Genomic DNA, 27,803 nt, shown 5'->3' with positions numbered 1-27,803 from the left:
ATAAACACAAGGGATAAAGAAGGAAATGTCAATTTCATACCATTTTCTCCTTTCCTCGTTTGGTATATCGCGCAAGAATTTTTTTTTTTCTACCAATAATATAGAGATACAATTATATAATTTATATATTAAAAAAAAAAAAATACAATAAAATATATTTAAAAAAAAACAAATTTTTTAAATTCAAAATAATTTTTGAATGTAATAATTGAATTTGAATTTTATTTGAATAAAAAAAAAAAAATTTGTATAAAAATTTTTATCCCAATAATACAGACATAATTTTATAATACAGAAAAAAAATAATACATTATTTAAAAATAAAAAGTAACTAGAAAAATTTTTTTTCCAAAGAACTAAAAAATAATAAATATATATATAAAAAAAAACAAAATTTATAAACTTTTATAAAATATAATAAATAATAAGTTAAATTAAGTTTCTAATAAGTTTAAAATAAATTAATAATATTTAAAAATAAAGAATTAAAAAAAAATTACAATGAAAAATAAAAAAATTGACTTTCATTTGAATAATTGAAAAAAAAAATTATGTTAAAATCTCACAGTCTAATAAATATTTATTTGATTTAAATAAGTTTTTATTTGATTTAAATAAATTTTTATTTAATTTAAATAAACTTTTGTTTGATTTAAATAAACTTTTATTTGATTTAAATAAATTTTTATTTGATTTAAATAAATTTTTATTTGATTTAAATAAATTTTTATTTAATTTAAATAAACTTTTATTTGATTTGAATAAATTTTTATTTAATTTAAATAAACTTTTATTTGATTTGAATAAATTTTTATTTATTTTAAATAAATTTTTATTTGATTCAAATAAATTTTTATTTAATTTAAATAAATTTTTATTTGATTCAAATAAATTTTTATTTAATTTAAATAAATTTTTATTTGATTTAAATAAAATAAAAATTTACGTCAAATAAATAGACTAGTAGGCTATAAGACAAATATACGTTTATTTAACTCAAATATATTATATTTAGTTCAAATAAAACATTTCTTTGGGTGTATTTAATTTTAATTATACATCGAGAAAAAAGATTTTTTTGATTCAAAGAAATCAATTTCTTTGTCAAATTTTTCTTTGATTCAAAGAAAATTTATTTATTTCAAACAAATTATCTTTGATTCAAAAAAAAATTAACTTCGTTTCAAAGAAATTTGTTATTTAATTCAATTAAATTTTTCTTTGACCCTATATCAATGTTAGGATTTCTTCGATTTAATGCAAAAAATTTTTTTTCATTCAAAGAACATTTTTTTTGAATCAAAGAAATTTTCTTTGAATCGAAGAAACTTTTTTTGTTTCAAAGAAAATTTAATTTTGAATTAAAGAAAACAAGTCAAAGAAACTGGTTTCTTTAAATCAAAGAAATATTTTCTCTGGGTGTATAATTTTTTTCATTTAATAATTTTTTTATTTTATAATTATTTAAATGTATTATTTAATATTATCAACGATTATGTTAAAATGCTATATTTAAAATAATATTTATTTATTATAATTTTAGTTTAATGTATTTATACTTAATTTAATATTATAAATATTAAATAATAAAGTTTTTTAAAATCTTTTTTAATTTAATTTTTAACAGTAATTAATTATTATTAGAATTATTATTTATTATAAATTATTTATTTATTAAATAAAATACTATTAAATATTCATATTTTCATTGTATACAAGAAATTTGCATCAAACGTGACATTTTTATTTATTTTATTTTAAAAAATTCAATTAAATTGATTCAATTTTTTTTAATTTGAAAAATTTTCTACTAGAAATTTTTAAAAATTATTCAATTATTTTTTAAATAAAATTTAATTACTAAGATTTATAATAAATAATATTGATATTTTTTTTTTATTTAATGAAAAATTAACAAAATCATGACATATTAATTTACAATAATATTAATAAAAATTTTATTAATAAGTTAATTATTTTCATAAAATAAATTTTTTATTTCTATTTTAAAATTTTTTTTTATTAAATTATAACTGATAAATTAAAGAATATTTATATTTATTAGAAATTTTCTAATTTATTTATTTATTTATTAAATTTCTTTATAAATTTATTAAATAATAAATAATATTTATTAGGTAGTAATTTTGTAATTAATTTATTTTTTCTCAAATAAATAATAATTTATCAAAATTATTAACTGATAATTCAATTATTTATCTAATATGATTAAATTTATTAATAATTTAATGAATTTTAACAAATTGTAAATTCAAATTTAATTGATTCAAAAAGTTAAAAATTATTATAACACATTCACAAAAAAATTTTCAATAAATTTTTTTTTTCAAAAACAAGAAAACGTGAAGTTTAATTAATTTTTGTGTTTTACTCCACCCTTTACCTATATATGTAAGTAATTTTTAATTAATGAACTCTTATTTCAAAAATAAAAAATTAGATTTGTTTAAAATAATTTTTTTTAAAATTTAATTTTCTCTTTTTTATGAAAAATAAAGAAATACAATAATTTTATATCAAATGTAAGTAAAAAAAAAAATTTTTTTTAATTTAATTTATTATTTACTTTATTATTTTAAAAATTATTTTTTCTTTCTGAACTTGTACCACGACTTGTACAATAAATTAGATTATCTGTTAATTTTTTTTGATTTGTAGTTTTGAATAATTGTTAATAGATGGCGTTACGATGGAGAAATTCAGGGTTGCGTTCGAACTCTTGTTTCGAACCTCTGAAATTTTTCTTTACATAAAATTATAATTGAGAAAAAGTCAATCTTAGATAAATCGAAGGAAAAAATAAAATAAAAAAATTATTTACATACAGTTCATATTAAAACTCAATTTTCTTGTAAATTTCAGAAAAAAATTTTAAAAATAAATCTTTTAATGAATTAGAATTATATTTAAATTCAAAATTTTATTTTATTTGAAATTACCGCCAAAAAAAAAATGATTAGTCTTTAAAATTTATTATTAAAATAGTTTAATTTATAGAAAAAAATTTAAATTTATTAAATTTTTACTATTTATTGAATTTTATAAATCTATAAACTGAAAATTACAAAATAAATCATTCCAAATTTAATTGATCAATCGAAAATACTTGTATAGGTAAATTTCTACTTTATCGACTGCCATTAGCCGAAAATAAAAAAAAATTATACTAAAGATTTATTAAATGAAAAAATAATCTCAAGAACTGAAAAGAATAATTTTTATTTTCTTTGTAAATTTACCTTTAAAATTTTTCGCGGGAAAAATTTAAATATATTTTATATTTGAAAAGATAAAACAATGAAGAATATTTTCAGAGGTTAGATTTCCCATAAATGAAAAGAAGAAAAAAAAGTCTAAGATTCGGAAAACAATAGTTAAGAAAGAATTAGTTGACAATAAATTCTTACTTGAATTAATTGATTCCTTTAAAAATCTAATAATCCATGTCTGCAATTTTTGTCTCCAATAATGTGGGATACCTGAAAAATAGATTTAAAGCCGATTTTAGTCACCGGTGTGTGAAATTATCTTTAAACAATAAAAATAAATTACTGCCAACTTGAAATAATATTTTCATAAATTCTCTAGGGCAAATTCATTTATAATATGGATTATGACAAAATTCCCTAGATTAATATGATATGGTACTAAACCGGAAGTTTATGCCGGCGGGAATTTTTTTTTAAGCCCTTTTTTTTAAAGGGTTACTTCCGCTTTCAAGATGGCTTCCTAGGGAAATTTCTACCTAAGGTTCTTAGATATATGTCAGTTCACTAACCATTATAACTAAATATCATGACACACTTAAGGGCATTGATAAAATAATATTTATATTGAAATTGACCCTTTCATAATTAATTTTAAATAATAATTATTTTTTTTTCTTAAATTTTATAATTCACCAATTATACATTACTCACACTTGTTTTGCCGAAAATTTCTTTAAAAAGCAATCTTGGCGGAAATCTAGAGAAATTACTCGAAATCAATAGAAAGATTGGTGATTTCAAGTAATTTCCCTAGATTTTCACCCGTATTGTATCTTGAGTATGAGAACAATGATGGCGACTCTAAATCTGGGTATATCTAAAATAAAATCCGGTGCCATGCCGTGAAACAATTGAATTAACGAAGTAGTAAAAAGTTATTTTAAATATAATCCTTATCTGCTTGACACTACAATCTTTTATGACCGTATTTAACCGAACAACAATAAATTACGAGATTAAATTTTCCGAAACGTGAATCTTCCGATCGCGGAAATGAATGAACGCTATGATATTATTCATATATATATATATACATTCATGCATGTAACTAGTTAGCGACTGTCGATAATGCAGATTTACTACTTATCGCTAAAGTATAGCTTGTGATTTATGATGAACATATCTTTGCTTGATAAACTAGTTTTTTTTTAGTAAATTTGCTCCAATTGATAAAATTGTGCTTTTTTGTAAAAAGTTGTACTTTCTATCGGTAAATAATAGAATTTTGAAATGTGTAGACTGGACGCACTGAAGATGTCATATTACGCATGTTGTATGAAATAGAGTGCCATGACTGCCATGTGCGTATTTTTTGATATAACCTTATTTTTTATTGAAATTAGGCCTAGAATGAAATCTCTAATCGTAAATCTTAAGCTTTTACATGAGGGAGAAAAGGACAAAAGACATTTCTATCCTTTTCTCTCTCATGTAAAAGCTTAAGATTTACGATTAGAGATTTCATTCTAGGCCTAAAGTAACGTTTAGTGATGGTAAAATTAGGTATTTTGAAAATATCAAGTGGGGGCCATTCCATATAAAATTTTCATTGAAAAATTATTTTAACGCAAAATAATTTTCTTCTTATTCTATATTAATATATATTATGTGTTAAAAAAAATAAAATATAAAAATATATTAAAAACCTACCTCTCATGTTGCTCTTGATGAAGAACTAAAAAAAAATTGTATATATATGGGGAAATTATCTTTCAATCGGCCCAGTCAGAAATTAAAAGTTCTTGAATTGGCTTGATACTTTGGTAAATTGTTGTTCTATATGAAAATAAAAAAAATCTTAAAATATTAATTCATTTAAAAAAGTTAAAAATTTGTTCATTTCATGACCATTTAGCTTCCTCATCATATGATAAATATATATTATTAGTTTTAAAAAAATTCAAAATGTTAAAAATAAAAATACCCGATCAATTTTATAAATATTGGTAAAATGTAAACTTTATATATATACATAAATCGATTTGTTTTGAAATTTTATGAAAATTTTATTATTTAAAACACTTTCTCAATACAAATTTTTCTAAAATTCATTTCGTTTTAAAATAAGAAATGTTAAAATTATTAAGTTAAAAACAATTGATTTCAATGACACTTAAAATTAGGCACAATATTATAGGTTCCTAACTAAATATTTAAAAAACAACAATAAATAATTTAAAAAAATTGAAAAAAATTGTTTATATGTAACTTTTTAAAAATAGAGTAATTTTAAAGGTATATATCCAAAAATTCGTAAAAAATTGCATAAAATTTCAAAATAACCCTTTTTTGGGATGAAAATGCAAAATAACATTCAGTAACTGCAACTATTTTAAAATTTAATAATTTTTCAAATTTTCAACTTAAATTCTTTGTTGAATTAATTATTTCTGATAACTTTAATCGAAGTCTTCAAAAATTCCATTAAGAAACCCTTTTCTAAATTAAAATTTTTTTAAAATTCAATTATCTTCTGAACTTTGTAAAAAAATCTTCCTCAAATTCAAATTTACCAAAATTCTTTTTGTTTATCTCCTGAAATTTTAATTATTTCTGAAAAACTTAAATATATCTCTTCCAAATTCGAGTACTAAAAAAATTTTTTTTTAAATTTTTCGCTAAATTAATTATTTCAATAATTTTAATAAAATTTTTCAAAAATTAAAATCTTTTTATTAAAAATTCTTTAAAATTTAATTACTGTGTAAAATTTTGTCAATAATTTTCAGCAATTCAAATTTACAATTTCAATGAATAAATTAATTTTTTTCAATAATATTTTCATCAATTTCTTTGAAAATTTAATTATTTAAAACATGCCAAAATTCTGAATTCGAATAATTTGTACAATGACTTGGAATTTTTTCTTCTTTTAAAGTATAACTTTAAATTATTATTTTTCAAAATTTGTCTTACTGAATTAAAATCTTGAAAATTTGTCAGTTAGTTATTAACTAATAAAATTTATTAAAAATAAAAAATATCGACTTTTTCGATTTTTGTTGTAATCTAATGAAAATCGACTAAAACGACTTGTTTCTCTTTCTGAAGTCAATTCGAGGCCTGAATTAAGAAAATTTGGAATTCTTTTTTTAAAAGAAAATTAATTTTAAAATTTAATTTAAACAAATTTAATTTAAATAAATTAAAAATTTCAGTTTCCTTGAAAAATGTGCGAATACATAAAATCAATTTTTGTATATTTTACAAGACGGTTTTCAGTTTGATAAAATAAAAAATTACTTGCATTTTTCAAGAAAAAAATTAGTTTAGAAGTTATTTTCATTTTGTGGAAAATTAATTTTAAAATAAGTTTAAAAAATAAAAAGCGTTTATTTATTAGATGTATGCAATTCACATTTTTATAAAAAATTGAAAATGACATTTAAAAAAAAAAATTAATTATACTATTACTATACTGGGAAAATCTCTTCTTTAAATCTCACTTTTCTCTATATATTTATCACCTTTTTGAAAAATTTGGAAAAAAAATGTTGGTTTCTATACTTTCTATGTTTTAAGATGTTTTTTATTTATCAAGAAAATGGGCCCAGATAACAAAATGCCTGCATAATAGCAGGCCGTGTGCCGGACCTCAGTCCGATTGATCGGACCAACGTGCCGGCACATAAGCAGCGCAATGTACGCGCCATTGCTGGCGATATCGCCCGCCCGCGGTCCGATCCATTAAAGTACAGAAAATGTTTTTTACTAAAATAAAAATTGAAATTGCGTCTATGTAGATACGTTTAATGATTATTTAAACAATTTCAGTAAAAAAATTACACGTGCTGATTAACATTTTGAAAATGTGCTCTGGTAACTTTTTTTATCAGATAATCAACCATCTCATTGATTAAATAGCTAAAAAAAATAGTGTTCAAAAATATTTCATTAGTAAAAAATGAGCTGTTTTCGGAATTTAATCACGCAAATGCATATATTTAATTCAGTATGATTATTTACAATACTTATCTTAAAGTTAAATTATCTCATGCACGCAAGGGGAATCGAAACCGCGACCTAATGCAAACTAAACCTAATGCCTAACCAACTGATCTATCAACGCACTTGCTTTTATTTACAAGAATTCTGTCCTAAAAATGAACTATAAAATACTTTTATTTAAAATTATTGTTTTTCAAAATTTCATTTATTCAAATATTCTTCTTAGAATTAATTATTTTTATTATAAATAGATCAAACATTTTGAATATTATTATATAGATTGTAATAATTTTCAAGATATTCTATGATTATTTTTTGTGTTATTAAGAATATTCGTATAATCGCATGATTGTTAAATGCAATATATATTATATTCATTAAAATAATAAATTTTTCACTAATGATTAATTATATTTACGAATTCATCAAACTTAAGTAGCAAACAAGTTAGAAAAGAAATTCTAAAATTATTCTTGTAAATTATATCGATGGCCCCTAAATGAAAACACGTTTTTCGCGAGTGCAGATAGAAAACACTTTATTAAGAAAAACAAATAGAAAACATCTTATTCAAAATGACAGTTGTTTGAAGGCTATGTTACAATTTTAATTAATGGTTATTTTTAAAGTATGAATGATACATTAAAATTTAAATTAATTTAAACGTTTATATTGTGTCAAACTAACGTTGTATCCTTAAATTACTTTATTTAGACATTTGATATTGGCTTAAAATAAAAACATAGCAAAAGTTAAGAAAATTAGGATACAAAATTTTCAGATGAGTTTTCTATTTTTTTTCGTAAATAAGGGTGTTTTTTGTTTGCTCTCGCGAATAACGTGTTTTCATTTAGGAGCCATCGATATAAATTCTCAATGTAACATTAATAATTAAATCTATCTTTATTTTATTAATTCATTAATTTATTTCTTTGTTAAAGTAAGACAAAATAAATATTTCGAAGTCAAACTTATTACCTTTATTAAAAGTTTTCATAGTTTTTTTAAATTTATTCCATCCAATTTTCAATTTATTATTCAATTAATTCAATTCGTTTCATGAATTTTTATTTGTTTAATATTTAGTACAATTTTTAAAAACTTTTCAGTTAATCGTTTAATTTTTTTAAGGATTTTCTTTTTTTCCCACACATCACATTATATTTCATAAACATTTCATGAATATTTCATTGAAAGATTTGAAATATTTCAATGCAAGGTTCATGAAATGTTGATGAAAACAGGAAAATGTCCGCCTATAAGAAATATTGCCGTGAAATTTTGCTGAAATATTACACATTAAGACTCCTGCAATATTACAAATGAAGACTCTGCAATATTCAGAAAATATTTCAAAGAAAGTTAGAAACTTTTTTAAAATACGAAATCAATCGTTATTTTCTAACATGTTCAACACCTTAGGATCCTTAGCATCATTTAAGTTGGAATTTTTCTATAATATTTTAATGAAATATTTCAGCAAAATTACACGGTAATATTACTTATAGGCGGACATTTCCCTAATTTCAGCAATATTTCAAGGACTTTACATTGGAATATTTCAAAATTTCAATGAAATATTTCAGAAATATTTAGAAAATATCATGTGCTGTGTGTGTTTATACGTTATTTTCTCATTTTGTTGTTAAGTTCCTTTATAATTTTTTATCATTCTTTGCTCATTTAATAAATTTTATAGTTTTTCATAATTTTTTCATTTCTTAGAAATGTTGTCCCTTCTCTAAACTGAATAACTTTTTCCTTATATTTTTTTTTTAATAGATTCTAGTCAGTTTTTTTTTGCATTTTTTCCTGTATTTTTACAAATTTCCCAATCGTTCCTATATTTCAATAGTTTTTCGTTCTGTTATAACATTTTCTTTAATTTTTTAAAAATATTTCTGTAAATCATTTCAATTTTTTTTAATTTTCAGATTCTTTTTATATTCGTTTATATATTCTTTTATTTTCTTACAACATTTTATTTTATACAATTTTTAACATTTCATAATTTTTTTAAAATTTAAAGCTGTTTAGTTTTTGTTTTGGGCATTTTTAAATATTTTAAGCTTTTTTCGTTCTTTAAAGCTTTGTTCTTACATTTTTTAAACTCCTTCATTTTATGAATAATCTCCTTAACTTTCTTATATTTTAAGAATTTTCTTTTCTGAACATTTCTATAGTGTATTTTACAAAACTTAAGTTATTAGGATTTTTATTATTATTAAACTGCTTAATTTATTAAAAATTTGTTGGCTTATATTTTTCTCATCTTTTTGATAATTTACTTTACTTTTTAAATCTTGTATTCATGATTTTTTAGATATTTTAAAAAGTATTCTACATTTTTAAAAATTTGTGAATTATTTTTTAATAAATCTTGTTATTTTCTCTTATCCCTAGATTTATTCTTTTATTTATATTTTTATATATTTTGAACTATAAAAAAAATTATTGCAAACTTGTTTTGCTTATCACTACAAAAAAATAAAATATCAATAAAAATTAATTTATTTATAAATTATTTAATTTTATTAGTGAAAGTAATACTTTTTTTATTTATAATGAAGATTCAAAAACGGAAATTTAAACAAGCCTATTGGCAGATATATCCTGGACAAAAGATCCGGATAATATGTCAGGAATATTGCGAGCACGATGCTGGCACTGTCGGTCTTGTCATAAAGTAGGTGGCACAAAAGGTACGTTACAGCAGGAACACGGTCCGCCGCTCGTTGTGCCTGTAACGTGCCAGACACGTTTGTTATCTGGGGGTGGTCTCAAAATTTTCACCGGTAGTGTAATTTAAAACAATTTTAAAGCATTTTGATTAAGGAAAATATACATTTAGATTTTATCCTATTTTTCCCCTTTTTTCAAATAAAATTTCCCCTATTCCCCCTTTTTTTTAAACAAATTACTGTCCTCTTCAGAACTGCAAAAATTTTATTTAAAAAGAATACAAAGAAAAACATTTTGATTTATTCACGAAATTATATTAAAATAAATTAAATTACCGTTAAAAAAAAATATGTTTTCATGTTTTTAAAAAATTTGTAACAGTTCTGTATATAACAGCTGATCTGTGACAATTATTTTTTGGGTGGGTAAAAAATTGTTCTCTAATTCACAATTTCGACTTTTCATTTTACAGATTCTCTTCTTATTCTCTTATTTTAATAAATTTATTTTTATTTTACATTTTATTTGGAGACTTTTTTTCATATCACGTGCAAATCTTCTTATTTTAAAACATATACAATCTTATCTATATTATCTTCATTTGATGTAATTTAAGAAACAAAACAAATATTATGTTATTTCATTTTAAATTTCTTCCTCTAGTACATGTATAATTTTTTATTGTAAAAAAGTTTAAAAAAGTAATAATTCAATACATATAAAGAGTGATTTTTATGTTCCAGACCCCCTAAAAAATTTTTTTTTATTCTCAATTTTTTTTTCGTTGTTTAAATAAAAATAAAAATAAAAATAATTTAAAAAAGAAATTTTTTAGTGATTCCGGAACATAAAAATCACCCTCTGTGTATATGTAACTAAATCTAATTATCCTGAAATAGTGCTTTCTGTTCCAAAAAAACATATTTCGCCAAAAATTTTTGGAATAAAAAAATAAGAAAATTCTACTGATTATATATTAATGATAAATTCTTATCTCACAAACGTCATAGTACCCTACATAGTCATGGACAAATGCTTATGTATTTAAATTATATTCGATATAATATATTTAAATAAATGTTACAGTTTTACATTTTTTGTTCCCAAAAGCAGTCTGTAGTTGAAAACATCATCATGATGCTCGTGCTGTGTTTCCTCGCCTTATTTTCACTAGCAGGTAAATTCTTTCTTTCAATTTTATTTAACAATCATAAATTTTTTTAAATATATTTTTATATATTCACTGAAAAACAAAAATTTATTTGTCTCAAATAATCGATTACTTACACTGAAAAAATTATAATTCTAAATTTTAAGAATATTTTCCACACATATTTTATTCTTAAAATTAGAATAATATAATTTTTTCAGTGTGTTGCAACTATTTTATGAAATAAATATTTTCTTAAATCAAATAAACTGCATTTAAACCAATAATTTCTTTATTTTGAAATAAATAAAATTTAATTAAGTCAAAAATTATTTTATTAAAGGAATTATTTATTTATTTTTATAAAACGCTTATATAATAGCGCATGTACTACTTTTAAAAATTAAAAATCAGTTTTCTATAAAACGTCCGGTTTCCCGATTTTAAATTTCTGGTTTCGTCTACCGTCAACTGGGGCTATTATGATCAGGAAAAAGACATTTTTTTACTCTACGCTTCACCAAAGTTCAGAATTAAAAAAAAATGTAACTATTGATTTAGGTCGTGGACATAACTTTGAAGATTTCCTGTAGTTTAACAAAAAAAATTTTTTTTTTTTTGTCGAAATTGTAGTAACGTAAAGTAATGCATATAATGATACTCAGTTGGGGCTATTCTACACAGCAAAGTTTGTTCTTCTATAAAGTAGAGCGAAAATTTTTTTAATGGCTTTTGGGTATATGGAATTTCTTTTATAGATAATCTAGAGTACATTAAAAAAAAAGGAGCGCAAACAGTAATTTTTTTAAACAAATTAGAAAATTAAAACATTATCTTTTAACAATTACAGGCACCTTATATTTGAAAGTTTAGAAATTATATTATTCAAAAACCATAAATTAATATATTTTAGATCAAGTAAACAATGTGCCCTTATGAAAATTCCTTACAAGAAAATAATGTTAAAACTGAAATGTTTTCAGTATAATGTTTTTTCTATAATATTTTCGCGATTATAGGTAATTTTTTATAAGAAATTCATTATAAAATTTTTTTTTCTCAAATAATTATAAAAATATAATTATCAGAGACTCTGTAATGAAATCATTACAATTTTATAATTATGAAAATGTAATTATAGAAAATAAAATTTTTCACGTGCAAAAATTAAAATTATAAAAATTTAATTACAGAAATTAATTAATTTTGTATTTTACTGATTACTATATATAGTTATCAGTAAAATACAAAATTACAAAACTATATATAGTTATCAGTAAAATATAAAATTAATTAATTTCTGTAATTAAATTTTTATAATTTTAATTTTATAATATATTAATTTTTGCACGTGAAAAATTTTATTTTCTATAATTACATTTTCATAATTATAAAATTGTAATGATTTAATTACAGAGTCTTTGATAATTATATTTTTATAATTATTTGAGAAAAAAAATTTTTATAATGAATTTCTTATAAAAAATTACCTATAATCGCGAAAATATTATACAAAAAACATTATACTGAAAACATTTCAGCTTTAACATTATTTTCTTATAAGGAATTTTCATAAGGGATGGTTTCCTATAATATTTTTAAGTTATTTTAAGAAAAAATTGTGAAAATAAACTTGAAAGTTGAATAGTTACTTTTCTTTAAGTGTTACTTTTGCATCCAATGCAATTTACATATTTATAGTTTTCATACATAAAAGTATCATAAAAACGTATAAAAGTAATGCACTTTAAAATTATTTATATGTTACAATGCAGAACAAAGTTGGACTCATATTTGTTGCATCTCAAAATGAGTTCATGTTAAATGACATAGAACGTGACGCCATCTGCTTGTCTCATTTTTAATACGTATCAAATTGAGTATAAATTTCGTACTCAATTTGAGATTAGTTTTTTTCTGTGAATCAAAATTTTTAATAAATAACTGATTTTTTAAAGTATGCTCATAATTACCCAGAGTATCCTGTTTTTTTTTCGTTTTTTACACGTTTCTCTTAAATTATATAATAATAAAATGCTTGGTCTGTCCTTCTGTCCTAACTTGAAGTTGGCCTTTTCTGATTTCACGTGTTTTTTTGAATAGTAATCTTATGACGTGTCAAATTTTGACAATTCTTTTTCTCATTTTTGCCAAAGTTGTATAATTGTGTTTCCAAATTTCGGAATAAGTTTCTTTAAAATTCCAAATTCCAAAATTCAATTCACGAAGCTGAAGTACACAACGTTTACCAACGAAATTTTTTTTAAAGTTGTATATTCATTCAAAAATTGTATACAAATACAAAAAATTTATGATGAGAAAAAAGATGCGCCAGAAAATTTCGTACAAGAGAGTAATTTGAAAAAAATTTATTTTTCAAAATTAATTTTTAAGGTACCAGGGGCCAACGAATACCTATTAAATATTAATTATAAAAACACAGGCCTCTAATCAACTTAAAGACACAAAAAGTCGTTTTAGTCGATTTATATTCCAAAAAAAAGTGGATTTGTTTTTTATTTTAACAAAAATATTTTACAGATTTTTAAATAAAAAAATTTTTTTTTTAATAATAATCCTTTTCGAAGGGTTAAAGTTGAAATTTTTAGAAATAATTAAATTTCAAAAGATATTGTTAATTTTCAAAGAATTATTAAATTTTACAGAACTAAAAATAATTTATCAAACAATTTTTAGAAAACATTTTTTAAATTTAATTGAATTTTCAAAGATTTAAAATTGAGATTTTTGAAATTAATTGAAACTTTAAGTGTTTTGTAATTAAAATTTTAGATGATTTCACTAAAAATTTATTAGAAAATGCGGACAAAATACAATAATTTGAAAATCATTTTTAATTGGAAAATGGTTTCAGATAGTTGAAATTGCAAAGAATATTATTAAAATAGTTAAAAATAATTGAATTTCCTTAGAGTTATAATTGAAATTATTAAATTTCAAAAATAAAAAATTTCGATGGAAAATTTTAGATGCTTTTAAATTCAAATTATTGAAAATTCAATTAATTTTGAATTTAAATTTTTGAGAATAATGAAATTTTATTTGATTTTAAATTTGGAAAATAATTGAATTTCAGTTCATTTTGAATTGAAAATTTTGGGAAATAACACAGCCACACAAAAAAAAAAAAGTACCCGGGCCGGGAAATGAGACCATCATTTCTTGATGTATTTTGATGCGCTGAACACGAATCTGAAGTCCGTTTAGCTCCATCACGTCAGGATTTTGACATAACCTCAAAAAACATAGCTGATTTTATATGACAGGAGAAATTTTTTAAATAATGGCAGATTTGCTTGAATCTTGTTACTCGGGGGTTTTTGGGGTCGCTGATTACGAATTTAACGTCAGATTTATAAAATTCAAAATGGCGGATTCAATATGGCGGACGAATTTTTAAAAAGTAGTTGGATTTTTACGAAAATTGGTATCTAGGGGTTTTGGGAGTCGCTGATTACAAATTTATCGTCAGATTATTCAAATTCAAAATGGCGGATCCAATATGGCGGACAAATTTTTAAAAAGTAGTTGGATTTTTACAAAAATTGGTATCATGGGGTTTTTTGGAGTCGCTGATTACGAATTTAACGTCAGATTATTCAAATGTAAAATGGCAGATATAGTACGGTGGTCAAATATCTTTATGTTTCTACATGTGTCTGCATCCAGGGTACCTCCACGCGGTGACGGTGGACAACGGAGTTTGTCCGCTATCCGGCTAAGTCCCTGGATAATGGCTTTGATGCCGTCATGGCAGACACACGTAGGAAACGTATTACGATGCAGGGACTCGGAACCCCAGTATCGGCCAAGTTACATAAAAATTCAACTATTTTTTAAAAACTCGTCCGCCATATTGGATCCGCCATTTTGAATTTGAATAATCTGACGATAAATTTGTAATCAGCGACTCCCAAAACCCCTAGATACCAATTTTCGTAAAAATCCAACTACTTTTTAAAAATTCGTCCGCCATATTGAATCCGCCATTTTGAATTTTATAAATCTGACGTTAAATTCGTAATCAGCGACCCCAAAAACCCCCGAGTAACAAGATTCAAACAGATCTGCCATTATTTAAAAAATTTCTCCTGTCATTTAAATTCATCTATGTTTTTTGAGGTTATGTCAAAATCCTGACGTGATGGAGCTAAACGGACTTCAGATTCGGGTTCAGCGCATCAAAATACATCAAGAAATGGTGGTCTCATTCCCCGGCCCGGGTACTTTTTTTTTTTTGTGTGGCTGTGTAATTGAATTTTAATTGAAATTTTGGATAATAATTTAATTTAAGTTCATTTTTGATTGAAAATTTGGATAATTAATTTTGAATAGAAAATTTAGAAAATAATTGAATTTTATTTCATTTTAAATTGAAAACTTGGTAAATAATTAAATTTTAAATTGAAAATTGTGGATAATTATTGGATTTTTAATTGATTTTGAATTAAATTTTCGGGTAATATTTGAATTTTAGTTTATTTTGAATTGAAATTTTTAAAAATTAATTCAATTTTATTGTGATATTTTATTTTTAAATTATAAACAATTGTTAAATTTCATAAAAATTTTAATTGAAAAATAATTTTGATATAATTGAATTTGTGATGTATTTCATTAAAATTATTAAAAATAATTAATTTAGTGAAGAATCATTTTAGTTCAAAATTTGTTAAATAATTGAATTGAAGAAGATCTGAAGAAGATCTACATTTTATACTAAAAAAGTGTATTTTATTTACATTTTTTTTCAAATGTAAAAAAAAATGTCGCATTTTATTAAAAGAAGTCGATAAAAGTCGTATTTTTGAAAATAGTCGGAAAAAGTCGTATAATCCGAGGCCTGTAAACATATAATTTTCATTATTATCATTTAATATGTAATAATATTCTAATAAATTAAATTATTATTGATAATATTAATCTTTAATTTCTTTATAACAAACAATTAAATACTCAATTTGACGCGATTGCGCGCGTTTAATTTTGCTAGTATACAATAAAAAGGTAGGAAACTTCGAATACATCATCAGAAGTCAATTTTGACAATATTTATCTGCTTTGCATAAAACTCAAATACTTTATGAAAAATACTATAACAACTGCTAGGAAAAAATTTCCTGACTTTTCACTGACTTTTTCCTGACCTAAATTACACTAAAATATTTTTATTTTGATCAAATAAAATTTACTTTGATACCATTAAATCATTTACCTGTCTATTATCCACTAATTTCAAATGTATTTAAACCATATAAATAATGTATCATAAAAAATATAACATTTAAGTAAAATAAATAAACTAATTGGGAATGTATAAATATTCTCAACATTTAATTTAAAATAATTTTTACGGCGTCGAATCTTAAATTATCAAATTTTTATTTAGTAAAATTATATAAAGCAGATTTTCTGGTACATCGAATATCAAATTCATACAATTTCAATTTAACGGAATTTATGTCAAAAAAGAAAATTACACAAAGAAAAATTTTTTTAACAGAATTTTTATTTTAGTAAATTTTGATTTATCAAAAATATTTACTTAACAGAATTGTCATTGAATAAATCCACATACAACAGAATTTCTATTTAACAAAATTCTTAATTAACAAAGTTTTTATTAAAGAAAATTTTAATTAGAACTAATTCTTATTTAACAGAATTTTCATTTAAGAAAAATTCTACTCAGTTCTTTTTTTAGCAATTTTTCTAGACATACATTTCGTTAAATTCAATTCAATTTCAATTCAATTTATTTGTTTTTAGGTAAAAACCATTACAATTATAAACTATACAATAAAATACACCAATCAATTTCGTTAAATTGAAATTATATTAATTTAAATTTAAAAAAAAATATTAGAAAATGTGCATCATAAGAATTCTGCTAAATAAAAATTCTTTTAATTCGAATTTTAGTTAAATGTAAATTCTTCGATATGAAAATTTTTCATAATATAAAATCCACTTTATACAAATTTTGCTAAATAGAAATTCGATAATTTAAGATTCGACGTCGTAAAAATTTTTATAAGTATTTTATAAGCATTAAATAATAAATTATTCGTATTAATTAATAATTGACTATTTGAAGTTGAACCGATAAAATAAAATTTTATCAAATAATTTTTATTTATATTAAAAAACCAATTATTTCAATGAACAAAATTAATTAATTGTTCCAAATTAAAAAAAATCATTTATTAGATTCAATAAATAGTGGTAAATAATTATTTACTTAATGAATATAAGATATATCACATATGCTTAATAATTGAGTGTAAAGGCCAACTTTTTAATTTGCATTTGATTTGGGAAAAAAGTAAAAAATTTTTGAAACTAATACTTACTTTATAATTTATTCACAAAAAATTGCAGAAAATTCAATTTATTAAATGAAATTATTAAATTTATTTTAAAAACGGGCGTTGTGTATAATAGCCCCTGGAATAACAAAATAGCCTCGATAGACGGTAACTCAACATTAAGAACCACTGATGGCTCAGGGGGTCAATTACGTAACTTTTTCCGGATCGCACTTTCAAAATCCCGTATTACAGATTCTGGATTTCTCTTTCAAAATTCTGTATTCCGGATCCCACATTTCGTATTTCACATTCCGGATTCCACTTTTCACATTCCGTATTCTATACTTAGGATTCCACTTCGAAAATTTAGGATTCTAAATTCTGAAAGTGGAATCCGGAATGTGGAATTCGAAATGTGAGATCTGGAAAGTGGAATATGAAATGTGGAATATATGATCCGGAATACAAAGTTTTGAAAGTGTAATCTCGAATGTGGAATGCGGATTCCATATTCCGGATACCACTTTCAAGACATCGTATTCCGGATCCTATATTCCACATTCCGGAATCTACATTGCAGATCCCACATTTCGGATTTCACTTTTCACATTCCGTATTCCACTTTCAGAATATAGAATGTGGAATCCGGAATTTTTGAAGTGGAATTCCAAGTGTGGAATCCAGAATATGAAAAGTAGAATCCGGATTACGGAATGTGAAAAGTGGGATCCGGAATGTATTATCCGGAATCCGGAATGTGAAAAGTGGGATCCGGAATGTATTATCCGGAATATGGAATGTGAAATGTGGGATCCGGATCGTGGAATCCGGAAAAAGTTACGTAATTGACCCACAGGATAAAATAGCGCGCGCTTATTTGAAATAATGAAATTTATTAAATTTCATCAAATAGTAATGATAATAAATTATGACACATAAATTTTGAAAATTGAATTATTCATTTTACAAAGAATAAAAGCAATATAACTAACGCGTTATATAACCTAAACATCTTTATTTTGAACTTTTAGTCTTAAAGCCGCGACCTATTTCTTTGACTCTAATTTTCGCTATTAAATGACAAATTGCAGTTTAACATTTCCCGATTAGAAAATTTAATCTATAATTAAATGTTTATAGCCGCCAATGAATGTATTCCTCGTTATTTTGGAGATGGCAGCATTGTCTGTGTTTGTAACTCCACATATTGCGATTCCACTCCAGAAACTAATGTTGCACCTAGAAGTTTTCTTTGGTACTCATCAACAAAATCTGGACGCAGAATGGACCTAACAGTAGGAAAAATGAGTAATACTTCGACGTCATCGAGAACCATTACAATTGATCATAAATTGCAATATCAGGAAATAAAAGGATTTGGCGGTGCCTTTACAGACTCTGCTGGAATTAATATTAGAAATCTCAGTGAAACTACTCAAGAAAACTTATTCAAGTAAGAAAAGGCATACCCAGGTGAAACGATTCTACGGAAATCACTCCACGGAAGTTCCATACGGAATTCCGCAAAAATTCTATACGGAATTCCGCAAAATTTTGAAAGTATTTCTTTCTTAATTTTGCAAATTTTTTTGGAAGAATTCCATACAGAATTGCACAAAATTTTCAATAAAATTCCACAACTTTATTTTTTGCTGATTTTTTTGTGATTTTAAAATAACTGCTGCTACTATAACGAAAACTAGTTGACGATGATGTTCCTGGTGAATATAATATAGGATTTATGATAGATTAATTAATATCTAGTCGAACTTATTTGAGAGGTCAATAAAACGTTTTCCAAAAGAAATTTACTATTTTTCAGTCAACTAACTAACGGTAGTTGAATTTCTTGACTAATTTTTTTCAGTGTATCCACCAGCAGTTATTTTAAAATTACAAAAAAATCAGTAAAAAATACACTCAATAAAAAAACTAGTAGATTTGACTACTTTTTAACTACCCTGCATAGTTCAATAGGTCCTTAACTGAATTTAAAAAGTTGTATGGACTATTAAAAAGTAGTTTAAAAAACTAAGAATTTAGTTGGGTCAAGGAGATTTTGTAATTGTTCTAATTTTTGAAGTTAATTTAACTACTTTTGTTAAGTACAATTAACTACTAATTCTTAACTCCATAAAAAATAGTTAAATTGACTACACGCACATAGTTAAAATAACCAAAAAAGTAGTTACTTTTACTACTTTCAAGTCAATTAACAAAAGGTAGTTGAGGATTTCGGCTAAATTTTTTTCAGTGTACAGTTGTGAAATTCTAACAAAAATTTTGTGCAATTCTGTATAGAGATTATGTGTGTAATTCTTATAAAAAATTCGCAAAATTACAAAAGAACTTTCAAAAATTTTGCGGAAATTTTTGCAGAATTCCGTATATAAATAATTTTTACGGAATTCCGTGTGGAATTTCCGTGGAGTAGTTTCCGTAAAATCGTTTCACCTGGGATGGGTACATTGAATAATATTTATTTACACCCAATTGCATAAATGCTGTCCTTCTGGTTTGACGACATTTTAAAGAGTTAACTATGCAACAGAATTTGCTTTTTTTTTATTTCTGCGTAGAAGGGAAAAAAAAATTTTTCTTAAAAAATAATAAAAAAAAAAAATTTATTTCTTTGCTACTAGAATTGGATACAAGTTATTAAAAAATATTCTTCACGGTGAAGACAATCCACAAAAAAAGTTTGAGCAAAAAAAAGTGAGGTTTTTGAGTAATTTAAAATTACAATTTTTTTTATTAAAATGGCCGCCATTTTGTTAATTTTGAACATTTTTTAATTTTTCCAACGGATTTTAAAAGAAAAATAAAAAAAAACTCTTGCAAATGCAAAAAGAAGTAATGAGACATCTAAATTATTTTAAAAGTTATAATAGTTTAAAGATTTTTTTTCCTAAATTTTATAGACGAAAACAAAAGGCAAAAGGAACGAAAAACATAAATTAAATTATAATTCTCATGCTTGTTATAATAATTTCATAGAAATTAAATTAAAGAAAATTTTAATGACAAAATTAGTTATATAAATATGTAGATAGATTAATTTTTACAGTACATATTTTGGTGAAGATGGAAGTAGATACAACATTGGACGCGTACCTATTGGAGGTACCGATTTTTCGACAAGATTTTACACATACGATGACATTAATAAAGATACTCTATTAAGAAACTTTAGTCTTGCTTCTGAAGATATGGACTTTAAAATTCCATTGATGCAGAGAGCTTTGAGGATAAATCCTGAGATGCAATTCTTGGCAGCTGCTTGGACCGCTCCTGCATGGATGAAAACCAATGACTATTACACTGGTTTCGGTAAATTTCTATATAACAATTATTATTAAACACGAAAAAATAGTTTATACATTTATATTTAATATTATGTTTTTAATTTTAATTTTCATAGTAATTAAAAAATATGAGAGAACCAACTAACATTTCAAATTATCATAATTCATAAAATTTTCATTGAATTTTAATAAATTTCTATTAAATATAAATGAATTCCATATCAAGCATTTAATTTAAATGCATTACAAAAAATTGTCAATGGAAATTAATTCCTGAAATGAAAGTAATTGTTTAAAAAAAAAACAGAAGAATCTAAAGATAAATTATTTTTTAAATTAAATTTTCATAGGATTTCTTAAAAAAGAATACTATCAAGTGTACACGGATTATATTCTCAAATTTATGGATAATTATAAAAAAGAAGGACTTGAAATGTGGGCTCTTTCAACTGGTAATGAACCATCCAATGCGTACTATCCTATCAATCGTATCAATGCAATGGGATGGACATCGAGTGGTCTTGGAAATTGGGTTGCAAATAATTTGGGACCATCCTTAGCTAATTCACAACATAATCAAACTCTCATTATTACTGTTGATGATCAAAGATACGCTCTTCCTTGGTCTGTTGATTTGATTTTTAAAAATAATCTTGCAGAAAAATATATTAGTGGCATTGGCATTCATTGGTATTGGGATTCATTGGTTCCGGCCAAGGTCTTGGATATTACTCACAATCATTTTCCCGACAAATTTCTTCTAATAACAGAATCCTGTGAAGGTAAGTTTATATAGTGAAGATGAAATTTTTAAAGTATATCTCAATCTGCAATAAAAAAAAATCATCTTCTGATTGAAATAACAAAAAGAATTTTAATTAAATAATAATTTACCAATGGTATATTCACAGAAAATTAAAAGGCATTAAAATAAGCTGCAACGCTTCTTATTTTAATCCAATTTTGCTTATTTTAATACCAAAATGGATTAAAATAAGCAAAATTGGATTAAAATAAGAAGCGTTGCAGCTTATTTTAATGCCTTTTAATTTTCTGTGTTAGTTTTTAATTTATGTACTTTGTCCCACATTTTTAGGATCTTTTCCATGGCAAAATCCAAAGGTCAGACTTGGAAACTGGGACAGAGCTGAGTCCTATGTAACTCAGATAATAGAGGTAAAATTTTTTAAATTCCATTAAATATCCCTGTTGAAAATTACTGTGAAGGAACACACACAGGATCCTATTTCGAGTTCCTTCGTAAGTTCCCTCGTATGGAGGGAATATGGTTTATCACACAGGATCCTTTTGTAAAGGATCCTGTAAGGAACTTGTGTGTGAACTATCATGGTTTCCCACATGTTTAAAATAATTATAACAGGGTATCTCACGATTTTTCCTGTGTAAGATCATCTACAAGTTCTTTTATAATCAACTTTTAATGTAAGATCCTACGTGAATCCGATAGATGATCTTGTGTGTGTTTCTTCACGGGATGCTTTTTACGAAATGTTGTATAAAAGTGTTCCTAAATAGGTTCCTGCATGGTAACCTTAATAAGATCATTTACAAATTTTGTACGTACCTTTTTGTTGCTAAATAATGATTGCTCACGGTGCGCCAGAAGGAGGTTTAAATAAAAATGAATTGGCACTTAAAATTCTTTTTGATTATGGTTCTAAAATGAATAAAAAACTTTTCTCAATAGTTTTAAATATTTAAAAATAGTGCTTTATAAGGAACCAGAATTTATTTAATGTATACTTATATGCGTATAGATAATAGATGTTTTAGATTTGGGTTCATATAAATTTATTAACAATGAAGTTATTTTCTTGTTTCGTTTTTATATTTATGCATTAAGAGTGTCGAACGGTATCTGAAATTCTTTGGCAAGAAGAGAGCTTTAATTATCGTTCTGAACGTGAAATAGTATTGATTTTAAAATACTTTTTTCTGGAAACACTAACACTTTTAACAAAATCAGCCAAAATCCTCATCTTCTAAATTTCCTAAATCCAAAAGACTGTACGAATCCATAGAAAAACATGGTTGCAAAACAAAAAGTAGAAAAGTAATCTAATAACAGCTGCGACTTTGTGCGCCCTGCATGCTGCTGCCATCTGACGGCGGCAGGAGGTAATGAACCCCTCATTATATTACTTTTCGTTTTGCAATCGTGTTTTTGTATGGATTCGCATAATCTTTCGGAATTAGGAATTTTATATAAGATAAGGATCTCTAGCTGCTTTTGTAAAAAGTGTCCGTCTTTCGAGAAGAAAGTATTTTAAAATCAATGTTTATCATTTTCACGTTTAGTGTCATTTTTATAGAGCGATAATTAAAGGTCTCTTCTTCCAAAAAAATTTCAGAGATCATTCGACTCTCTTAAATAAATTTTGACACTCTTAAAATCGTTCTTTTAACATTATAATTTAATTTTTTAAAATTGGACACAAACACTACAGCAATATAATTATTTATATGTAAAATTGAAAATAAGTAATTATTTTATCATTTATTACAGTATTTATTAGATTAAATAAATTCTGATTCCCCATAAAACACTGTTTTTATATAAAAACTCAATTTTATTTAATTCGGGCACGTAAACTGATTTTAAAAACTATTGAGAAATGTTTGTTATTCATCTAAGAATCATAACCAAAAAGAATTTTTAAGTGCCAATTCATTTTTATTTAAGCCACCTTCTGGCGCACCGTGTGCTCCTACGTGGTATCCTTTGAAGTTTCTTTCACAAGTACGTACATATCTTGCTCTTGGTAAGTAGTGTGTGTTCCTACATGATATCCTTTGAAGTGTTTTTCACTAGTTCGTACCTACAGTACTCTTTATTAGTTTGTTACTATGTGGTATCCTTTGAAGTTTCTTTCACTAGTTCCTTCGTACCTTGCTCTTGGTAAGTAGCATGTGTGTTCCTTCGTAGAAACTTCTAAAGTTTCCTTAACGAGTTCGTTCCTACGTCGTTACTAGTATACATATGTGACACTCCACGAGAGACGGGACCTATCCCCGAAATAATATTAGGCTCAGTTTTCCGTGCACCGTACATGAAAACTAAACCTAATATTATTTCGGAGATAGGTCCCTTCTCTCGTGGAGCGTCACAATTATATTTCTACGTGTGATCCTTAGTATGTTGACCCTATTGAAAATTCCTATAAAGTTTCCCACGTGTGATCCTTTAAAACGAATCTATTAGGATATAGTTTATACAGGGTGTTCCAAAAGTATGAAAACTTGCAAATATCTCGAAAAGTACGAATTTTCGTAAAAAAATGTTCAAGATAAAAGTTGTTCCAAACAAAAAGATGTACATCTTCGAAACCAAAAAAGTTGGGCCCTACAATGAAAAAAGTAGTTTTCTTAAATGAGACCACTAATTTTCAGTATCAAATTCGTAAACCTCATGAAATTCTGCGTTCAGACATATGGTATAAGAGCCCAAAATATTAGGCTCAATCCAAGATATTAGGTCCAAAATTTTTCTACAGATAAATAAATATTTAAAAAAATCGCATCTTGAAGGGATTTTGAGATCACAGGATTAGAAATTCGAAGCTAATTTTCAAATTGGACCCAATATTTTTGAAATTTGTACCACAAGACTAAGCCCAGAATTTCATATATAACGATTACGAAATGGATGGAAACTAATTTTTTTTACTGTAGTCCTCACATTGGGATGCAGAATCTTACATTGGGCCCTGTGCCGAATTTGAAAAGTAGCTTTGAATTTCTAATCCTGAGATCCCAAAAACCCTAAAAGATGAGATTTTATAAAATTTATTTGTCAAAAAATGTTGAGCCCAATCCCAGACATTGGGCCTAATATTTTGGGCACTTATACCCTTTAGAATACTAGAAATTGAAAAACAAGCAAGGTAACAATGACGTAAATAAAAAAAAATTATCAAAAATTTTTTTAATTTTTATTTTTTGTGACATCATTTGTAGGATCCTACGTAGGAAAATATATAGAAAACTAGGGGAGAGGGCCCCAAAATGTACATAGTTTTGATTTTGTGCTCAAGAATCCAAACGTTTTAGGATATTTAAAAATAGTGCATAACGTATGAAAGTAAAATAAATAAGGTATCCTTTGGCCATAAAGAAAACATTTTAATTTGCAAACAAACATTTTTTAAAGAATTTTTTCAAATTGTTGTAAATTTCGATTTGAAAAAAAGTGGCCCTAAGATGGACACCTTCATAAAATGAATTAAAAAACGAGCAAAATAAAAATAAAATATCAAGTAAGGATTTTTAAACCAATTTTCTGTTTCTTTATTATATTTTTTAAAAGTTCTAACATTTTTTAAATGTTAAAAATTAAATAATATTGTAAGAAAATTAATTTTAACGAGAATAATTAAATTAAATTAATTTATTTAATTTATCCAATCTAATTTATTTAATTTATATTTTATTTAATAAGAGATAAATTATTTTATAATTAATTAAAAGAAATTAACAATAAATCCAGTTCTAAGCTGAATTGTCTGAGTCACATTTCGGACATTCGTACCAGGGTCCGCAGATTTTGGCGCACTTTAAGTGCACTTCTCTCTGACAGTTATGACACGCAATCATATTCTCTATTGATAACAACACAATTTCGAAGTAGAAACAGAAAAAATTTCAATTATATGAGGCTTAGAGCAATATTAAGAAACTGTAACATTGAAAATAAATAAAATTAAGGTGTGATGTCCATCTTAGGACCTCCAGACTGTCCATCTTAGGACCAATAACCCCATTTTTTTGGAGCAAATAAATATTATTTACAAACACAGTGTCAACCGAATCATTTTAGAATACTATTATACGATAAATAAATGAGGTTATTACGATATGCACCTATTCGAAATCAAAAATATAGATAATTTTACCGACTGAAATAAAAACTTAAAAACTGATACAAAACTTTTTAAAACGAAACATCTACGTGATATGTGTTACAGGAAGAAAAATAATTCTTTCCGATCCGTGTTTATATAAAAAGCTTCATCTAAACAAACTAAATCAGTAAAAAAAATCACGAGGTGATATATACTTATACGAAAATTTTATATCAAATGTCCATCTTGGGACCCTCTCCCCTATATAAACTATATCCTAATAGATTCGTTTTAAAGGATCACATGTGGGAAACTTTATAGGAATTTTCAATAGGGTCAACATACTAAGGATCACACGTAGGAATATATATATACTAGTAACGACGTAAGAACGAACTCGTTAAGGAAACTTTAAAAGTTTCTAACGGAGGAACATATGCTACTTACTCGTAATAGGATCCTATGTATGTTTGTTCATAGGAATTTTCAACAGGATACAATTAAAATTTAACTAATTTTTAATTTTTTACGATATCCAGAAAATGTTGAATACATTTAAACTTTTATATCCATGATTTTGCATTAGAATCTGCAACATTGGTCAACAGGATGGATTGATTGGAATTTAGCTTTAGATAAAACGGGTGGACCCACTTGGATTAATAATAATGTGGATTCTCCAATTATAGTCAATCCAGAGACTGATGAGTTTTTCAAACAACCAATGTATTACGCTCTTCATCATTTTAGCAGATTTTTACCTCGTGGATCTGTTCGAATTGCAAGTAAAGACAGTTCGATAATGTTCCATCCTCTACTGTCAGTTGCTTTTCAAACTCCAAAAAATGAAACCGTTGTCGTAATATATAACAGGTAATTAAATTACTGTAATGAATATTTAAAAGCAATTAACATCATAAAAAGAATTATAAAACTAAAATCGATAAAAATTAATAATTCTTTTTTTTAGGAGTGGAAGTTTTAAAGAAGTTGATCTAGTCGACTCAAAAAATGGAATAATCAATCTTCAATTAGCGCCACTTTCGATAAATACAGTTGTCTATTCGTCTTAATATAATTATTTGATTTATATGTAAATCCGACATTAATGCGTAATCATAAGACTAAAATAAAATTGATTTAGCCGAAAATAAATTTAGATTTAAGAACGAAAAATAAAAGTAGATTAAAAAAATTATAATTTCTTAGTAATACTTATTTTCCTTTATTAAGAAAATTGAAAGAATGATTTTGTCTTCTTTATATCCTCACTTTCAAAATAATCAAAAAAATCTCAATTTCTAATATCAAAATAATGAAAGGAAAAAATATTTAATATTACAAATTTAAATATTTTGATTGTCGAAGGACGTTCATCCACTATATTACATCAATATATATTGTTTCTAATAATTGGAGAGAATAGAATTAAAATCCGCAATATTACTTTGTATTCTATGTATAGGCAGAGAAAATCATTAATTTCAGTTTAAATCGTGTGTCTGAAATTCTAGGGAAACTTGACACACGCGATTTAATTATGCAAAAGTATAAAACGTTTACTTGTCGCAGGAGCTTGAGAATAATAAATAAACGTGCAGCTATACTTTAATTACAGCAATTATTTTAATAACCGTGAAGAGAATACGAAGTGTAAAATGAAATTTATTTAATATTCTATAGACTCAATACTCTATATACTCTACACAGTTCAGTTAATTGTCGATAGTTGAGCAGGTATGGAGCTCGATCATTATTTCTATAGAGTCAACCAAGTTTTATTAAGAGCCTGCGGTTTTTGGCCACATCAATCAAAGGGAGAGAAAATTATACGCCGATTTATTTTTTTTCTTGTTGAATTTAGCAATTTTCCACCACTGGTATATTTTTTTTGTTTGAATTTAAAATACACGTCATTTTTTTTAGAAAGAAGTCTCCTACTGAATTTACAATTAATATTTAAAAGACTCCAATTAAACTGAATGTTTTCTTTAAAAAATAATTTTTCATTCTTCTTGAACTACCGAATCATAGATTTTGTTTGTACTTGGTACTTTTCCTGATGCTTATAGAAGTGTGAAATATTTTTTTCAAAATTTCCACTACTTTGTAAAATATAATATACAAGTCATATTTTTCAGGAATTTTATTTTGTAAATATAAAGATGTATGTTATAATCGTTCAGCAGTAGGTGTATATAATTTTGCAAATTTACTTTTTACAGCCGGACTTA

At 24.5% G+C, this 27,803-nt stretch overlaps 1 protein-coding gene across 2 annotated transcripts; it reads left to right on the top strand.

The window, feature by feature from the left end:
- Window positions 1-4,052: 4,052 nt before the first annotated feature.
- LOC127285814 (lysosomal acid glucosylceramidase-like) lies at window positions 4,053-26,770 on the top strand. 2 transcript variants are annotated; one of them, XM_051312001.1, is made up of 8 exons: window positions 4,053-4,157; window positions 11,031-11,097; window positions 18,543-18,855; window positions 20,470-20,732; window positions 21,058-21,489; window positions 21,804-21,883; window positions 26,156-26,442; window positions 26,540-26,770. In XM_051312001.1, the coding sequence occupies exons 2-8, from the start codon at window positions 11,055-11,057 to the stop codon at window positions 26,640-26,642; spliced, it is 1,521 nt and encodes a 506-aa protein (XP_051167958.1). In that variant the 5' UTR covers window positions 4,053-4,157; window positions 11,031-11,054; the 3' UTR covers window positions 26,643-26,770. The 2 variants fall into 2 exon arrangements, with proteins under 2 accessions (XP_051167958.1, XP_051167957.1); XM_051312000.1 differs by lacking the exon at window positions 4,053-4,157 and adding an exon at window positions 4,544-4,591.
- Window positions 26,771-27,803: the final 1,033 nt, after the last annotated feature.

This window comes from Leptopilina boulardi, unplaced genomic scaffold (genome assembly GCF_019393585.1).
Source record: "Leptopilina boulardi isolate dan_hultmark-lab unplaced genomic scaffold, ZJU_Lbou_2.1 LbouV2_341, whole genome shotgun sequence".
In the NCBI taxonomy this organism is placed as follows: Eukaryota; Metazoa; Arthropoda; class Insecta; order Hymenoptera; family Figitidae; genus Leptopilina; species Leptopilina boulardi.
The sequence above is the reverse complement of the archived record's forward strand: the minus strand, read 5'-3'. Positions and strand labels throughout refer to the sequence as shown.